We start from the raw sequence: 6,962 nt of genomic DNA on the forward strand, positions 1-6,962 counted from the left end.
GGTTTGTCCCTATTTTACCCAGCACTGGGTTGTATTTAACCCAGCATTTTTTAGAGTGCACCCTTAGGTTATGCTCTAAGCTAATTTACCAAAGTTGCAAAGCTCTATACATACCGGTAGGCTCGGCTGTATCATAGTCATAGACTGGTAGTTGCTCACCTGTGTGGTGGCACTGGCATGTTTTTTGTTTTGTTTTGTTGTTTTAGGAGGAGGAAATGCTCAAAAACCAGGGCAGGAACAAGTGAGAACAAGTTATTTATTTTCTTTTATTTTTTTATTCACTTTTTTCATGGTATCATTTCAATAGTAGTATCGAGGTATTTTAGTCAGGTATCGTATCGAAGTCAAAATTTTGGTATCGTGACAACTACTGTACAACACATTTTTTTCACACAATAAAGCTTGATAGGATTATTATTATTTTATTTTTTTTGCAAGGTGTTGAGAATGAGCTGTTTAAAGCATTATGTCTATTGTTGTAATATACTTTGACACTCTGGAAACACCCTGCTTTATGTGGCTTGTTAAGGACAGGTGTGCTATTTCTTTTCCAAGCAATTGAACTTAAAATTTTTACCTATTAAATAATAAAAAGTAGGAACAAATCCTCTAGACTGATGGAATACCGTAGACTAAATGAGGGATATATAAAAATCGACATGCCCCTGTTAAAATGGCTGTGTTTTGAGATGTATAAAATGAATCCAAGATAAATGATGTCAGATCTTTTTACACGTTTAATGTGATATTGAAACAAACCACATTTTTGAGAAGACATTTTTCTTCTAATAAACGTTGAAGAAAAAAAAACAAAACACTATGACATGTCTGCCTCCTCTACTGGAACATACTATTTGACCATCATGGTCAGTTCTCACCTGCAATCTGGTTAATTTCCATAATCCCAATATGCAAATTGGCTAATCAAAATAGTGTAACCAAGAACTGCTGTGTTGTGCCAACTAAACGTCACATGGCTCCTCATGTTCAGAGCAGTGTGACCAGTTTATCAGGCTGTTCGCTTGATATTGGGAGAACATGTAATTAGCTCCAAAGCTGCTGTAAAATTATTCTAGGAGAACACCATACTTAGCCATGGTCATGCCATTGATGAAGAAATCAAATCCACCAGGTAATCACTAATTTATGTGCATTTTTGCATTTTTCATAATGGTCAAAATGGTGTCATGTTTTGAACGATTTGGAAATGGTTAATTCTTGTGTATTATCTATCAGTCGGCAGGTTTAGACAATATGCATTACCACTGGCATGTTTTCTTTGTACATCATCCTGTCTGGTAAGTTCTTAAGAAAACTGATATACACTTAAATGCAGATTTTAAAATAATCGTTAATTAAATAAGAATTGCATTTCTCCGTGACATGACAACAGGGCTGTGTGGCATTTAGTTCAATTAAAATGAGAATGTATTGTAAATTTCCAGTTCAGTTCATAAATCTGAATGTTTCTGAATTTAGCTAACAAAATTAAGAATTTTAATTTAAGGCTAAACTGCTGTAAGTGTAGTTAAAAAAAAACAGGTTTTGGCAAGAATCAATCTTTTTTTATGTTTGATATTTCTTTTTATAAAGTTGTCTAAATGCATTGTGGTGGACTTGTTTTGACAGTATTGAATTGAGTTCAATTCATTAGAAATACAGCTGATCAGCTAAGGGAAAAAACAAACATGCTCTTAATGTCAAGGATTAAATAGGCTTGTTGAATGTCGTTGGATTGCAATTGAGTCAATTCCTCTTCAAACTCCTATTCAATACCTCAATATATAGGCTAATTTAAATGTAATTTATTACTTATCTTTATTCCTGTATACGTGGGTATGATCTCATGATCGAAAAACGAAAAAACATTATCTCAAATATATCAAGGACGGGTTTAAAGACAGCGCCTTATAGTTTGCATAAAAGTAAAGAAAGGATACAAAAGGATATTAAACAAAGCGCTGCCTCAGTCCTGCCCCAAAATGATAGATTAGCCAGTGACTGACTAGAGGGTTGGATAATATTTGGTTAAAACAACGTTATGTGTTTTTTTTATGACTAATAATAGCTGTTTACTGCAACTCAATAAAAGAAAGAGGGTGTAGAATTGCCGGTGTATTCTCCATTTTTAAGTTGTGCAAGATTCTATCTGGTCGCTCACGCTAAAAATAAGTTACAAGACAGTGACAGCCTATTCGAAAAAAAAAAAAAAGACTGACGTATTCAGAATCAGAAAGAGCTAGAAAGAAAGAGGTATGTTTACACATACGATGAATTTGTTTTGGTGACCGAAGCTTCCACAGCACAGATTGCAGTGACAAGACACAGATAATAAAAATAGAATAAGTAAATAGGAAATAATAATATACAACAAATACTTTAAAAAAAAACACACACAATATACTAAAATATACCTACAGTAGATGGCATTTGTGTGTACAGGTAAGTTATGTATAAATGCAAGGAAATGTGAATAAGAAGTATGGTGTGTTAAATAAATAAATAAATGTATTCTTATGCCTGGCCGTTCTGTAGGGGTGTAACGATCCATCGATCAAATGTCCAACGATACGATGTATCAATGCCACGCGTAAAATATCGATATACTTGCTATAAATAGTCAACTTATTTTGGCACTGTCCACATTTTCACGCAATTTCCGCCTATGCACTACCGTCAACGCGTGCATTCTCCTTCAAACTCACGTGTCAGGACTCGATATAAGGACTGTCTGAAGGCACAATGTGAGTGAGCTTAAAAGACGCGGTGAGAAGATGATGCTAGAAGTTTTCTGCGCACAGAGCCACGCACACGGACAGTCGCATCAGACAGCGCACCATGGGCGTCGCTAGGCCATTTTTAGGGGGGCTATAGAAAATGAAGCACATATGAACGCATACGAGAGAGAGAGAGAGAGAGAGAGAGAGAGAGAGAGAGAGAGAGAGAGAGAGAGAGAGAGTGAAGATTTGTGTTTGTCTTATAAATATAAGCTCTGTTCTAAAGTCTAATGAGCTGCCCAATTTGATAGCATTTTAAAGTATCATGGATGTGCAACCAAAGCAAAGACTGTTCAATATGCAGTTATGCTGCTTTTTAAGACACCTTCTCTTGGCCAAATAACTAAAGCAGTGTGCAATACAGTGGAATACTTCACTTTTTGGTATATAAATTTAGCATGCCACCCCTATTAGTCAAACATACATACATATATATATATATATAATACCCTCATTGGGGGCTGAGCCCCCCTAAAATGAAAATCCTAGAATCGCCCCTGCAGCGCACCAATACTCAATTAAGATCTCTTCCACTTTTCTGTGCTTGGATGAACAAATACAGACAAAATTACCTCAAAATGCACGTCTTGACGAATATCCTAGTAAACACAGTCGGTTATGTAAACAGCTGAGAAAGAAAATGCATGTCTATCAATATATTGGATCGGTGCTTTCTTTCTTAAAGTGAAAGCAGACTAACAATAAACCTGCTTCTGTCAAAGAACAAACAATCTCTCACTGCTCTTGACAGAACAACTTTTGTAATTTTAATAAGGATCAATCTATATTTAATTTATACAGTGAAGACTATGCAGTGTATAACTGTTAAATTTCTGTACCTAAAAACTTATTTTAGACCAGGGGTGTCCAAACTCGGTCCTGGAGGGCCGGTGTCCTGCAGAGTTTAGCTCCAACTTGCCTCAATACACCTGACTGGAAGTTTCTATGCCAAGTTAAAGCTTGATTAGCTGGTTCAGGTGTGTCTAATTGGGGTTAGAGCTAAACTCTTCAGGACACCGGCCCTCCAGGACCGAGTTTGGACAGCCCTGTTCTAGTATGACTAGTAAGAGCTTGATTAGCTGGTTCAGGTGTGTCTAATTGGGATTAGAGCTAAACTCTTCAGGACACCAGCCCTCCAGGACCGAGTTTGGGCAGCCCTGTTTTAGACCTACAAGAAAACCCTGAAATGCACTGTTTATTTAATGTGTGCCTTTGTTCTATTGTATTTATTTTCTGCTATTGCTTGTAATTTGGTTATCTGTAGAAAAGATTATTAGCACTGAGCCCATAGTAGCAGCCAAAAAAAGTCTCAAATAAAAATAAGTTTTAACAGCTTTATTTTTTGTAATTTTTTACATTTCTTTTTCTACATTTCTACAACTGGAGTACCTCGTTTTTGTTGTTTCCCAATGAGGATGTACACTATTTTACACATTGCACATTTAAGCACAGAAGCCTGAAAGACTTTCTTGATTGTTGTTATGTCATAAGATTATGAACTCATGTGCACTGTAAAAAATTTCAAGCCGTTTCAACTAATTATTATTTAGTAACAAGTTCCACAGAAATTTTACGTTCAGTCAATTTCTGTCTTCAAAGTGTTGCCTGAATTGTTATTTTTTAGTTGGCTCAACCTTTACTGAAATAGTTTTATAGTCCATTCAACTAAAATTATTGGTCAAACATTTAGAAAACTACAGCTTTAAAATGTTTTATTTTTTTATCTGGTTCCATGTGATTATATATTTAAATTATGCATGAATGTTCCCAAACACTATGACAGTGCGATCTCTTAGTGAGATATGTGATTGTTGTCATATTTCTATAAAAATCTAAAATACATGTTTGTAAAGTAAAAATGAATGACAAATACGCCTTTCGTATGGAATTAAATAGCAAGCACTTTGAGTGTCTTGTTCATATTACCTGCGCTGATTTCACTCCTCCCCTCACTGCAGCCGCCTACTCTCACCAACATTTCAGGCGAGGCGAGGCGCATCTCAAACAAGCCTAGTGTCTTTAGTGATGGGAAGTCCGGTTCTTTTCCGCGAACCAGTTCTTTCGGACAGTTCGTTTTAATGAACGGTTCAAAAAACCGGTTCATCGGTTCTTTTACACCCTAACGTAATGACGTCATCCGCGATGACGTAATGATATCAAGTCTATCGTCCCGGGCCGGGATGAAAATACACATTCAAATATATAGTCAGAAATCATAACTTCAGTCATTTAAAACATCATAATCATGATCTGAAAAGTTTACAATAAAGTGTTGCAACTATATACCCAAATACAGTAACAGGCAGTGATGTGCATACGAGGATTTAAGTCTTGAAGATATAAAGTGAATAAATTAGTTGTCATCAGTGCAGAAACCATAATCCACTAACTATACATAATCCATTGCGATTTATTTGTTATTAAATAAACTTAAGTTTCGCCAGATTGCCCTTCATTCAAGTCTTTGGTTTACCCGCGCTCATAACATTAGCACAGAATCGGTTGTCCTAAAGAACCAGTTTGGTTCAGACGTGCTGTGTCAGTCATAGTAGGCAAAGGCAATCATGCAAAAGGGTCTGGCTGCAGCCTTGCGCTTGCACTCTCAGACGTGCATTCTCAGGCTTGCACTCTCAGACGTGCATTCTCAGGCTTGCACTCTCAGACACTTGCACTTCCGCTAGCGACGTCACTTGCCGTTTTTTTTATTTTGTTCTATTTATTGATTACTTTTTGTTTGAATCTCTCAACATTTTACAACAGTAGCCAGGTGGTGAAGACAAGAAAAAAGAAACTAAGTTGTAAAATGTTGAGAGATTCAAACAAAAAGAATAAATAAATAGAACAAAATAAAAAAAAATAAAGACTGCAAGTGACGTCGCTAGCGGAAGTGCAAGTGCCTGAGAGTGCAAGCGCAAGGCTGCAGCCAGACCCTTCTCCAATCATGTGTACTGTTCGATAGCTTCACGCTGAATCATGCATGCGCAGTATCATCAGCTCAGCGGTTCTCAAATCGGACATGTCAGAAAGAAACGGCTCTCGGTTCAGTGTACTGGTGATCCGAAAACCGATGCAACCGGTTCTTGACTCGAGAACCGCTCTAACCGGCATGCTGCATGCACGAGAGGGAGTGTCAGCCACGTTAAAAAAGTTAAATTTAAGTAATTTGTGGATTAGTGCTTACTGGAGACGCGAACCGTTTCAAACGATTCAGTCCGATTTGGTGAACTGGTTCAACCGGTTCACTAAGAAGAACCGGTTAAATAGAACGATTCGTTCATTCGCGAACCGGACATCACTAATGGTCTTTGAAAACATTGCAATTCATAAACTGCACGTCTCTGGCTGCCGGCTTTTGAGAGTCAAATAAACATACAGACAAGACCAAATTACCAAAGGCTCCTGAGGACACATTGAGGCCTTATGAAGACGTGCAGTGTATGAATCGCCAAGGATCACCGTTTCAGATAAAAATCTTCTTTACTGTTCTACTGAAGAAAAAAAGTCACTGACATCTGGGATGGCCTAAGGGTCAATCAAATAACAGCAAATTTCCATTTTTGGGTGAACTATCCCTTTAAAGTGCTCCAGTTGTCAAACATTACATTTGTAATACAACTGCAAAATGTATTTTAAGCATTTGTTTAATGAACTTAAAAAAGATTAAACAAGTTAAACAAAAGACACAGACGAATCCAGCAGTTTAATGCTGCAGGCTGCAACACAGGTCAGATTGTGCAGAGGACTGGTCTGGTTCCTGTGGTCTTGTCCCGATGGCTGTCTAGGTGATGAGGTCTTCGGAGGGGATCTGTCTCTGGGGCTCATCTAGTTGTCCTGGTCTCCGCTGACATTCAGGGCTGTCGAGGGCGTTTCTAGGTGCTGATCCGCCATCTGATCTGGATACAGACGGGATCTGGTGGCTGCGGTGACCTCGGAATAAGAATGAGACAGTCTAATATTAGCGTAAATGCCACTGAGAACAATACAGCACATTTTAATTGTAGTAAACACTCCAAACTGTTATACATATTACCTTAAGTGTTAGTGTTGAAAGTACACACACACTATGCAGCTTCAGTGGAGCAGTCTGGTCACATGGCAGTGTTTGGAGCCTTGGAAGAAGTGACTGGCCAGCATCTGAAAACTTGCAATGATGAGAAAGCACCAATGAAACCTTTGGCCACACCC

The 6,962-nt window shown here is 37.7% G+C and overlaps 1 protein-coding gene across 1 annotated transcript in view; it reads left to right on the top strand.

Annotated features, from left to right (window-relative positions):
* Positions 1-1,070: 1,070 nt before the first annotated feature.
* The window catches only part of LOC107758247 (NXPE family member 3-like), a 48,079-nt gene continuing 42,187 nt past the window's right edge, over positions 1,071-6,962 (top strand). Inside the window, exons 1-2 of the mRNA XM_016575944.1 lie at positions 1,071-1,132; positions 1,237-1,298. Of these exons, the coding sequence (XP_016431430.1) occupies positions 1,096-1,132; positions 1,237-1,298 (99 nt within the window). The 5' untranslated portion in view covers positions 1,071-1,095. The remainder of the gene's footprint in view (positions 1,133-1,236; positions 1,299-6,962) is intronic.

This window comes from Sinocyclocheilus rhinocerous, unplaced genomic scaffold (genome assembly GCF_001515625.1).
Source record: "Sinocyclocheilus rhinocerous isolate Xijiao unplaced genomic scaffold, SAMN03320098_v1.1 scaffold1213, whole genome shotgun sequence".
NCBI classification, from domain to species: domain Eukaryota; kingdom Metazoa; phylum Chordata; class Actinopteri; order Cypriniformes; family Cyprinidae; genus Sinocyclocheilus; species Sinocyclocheilus rhinocerous.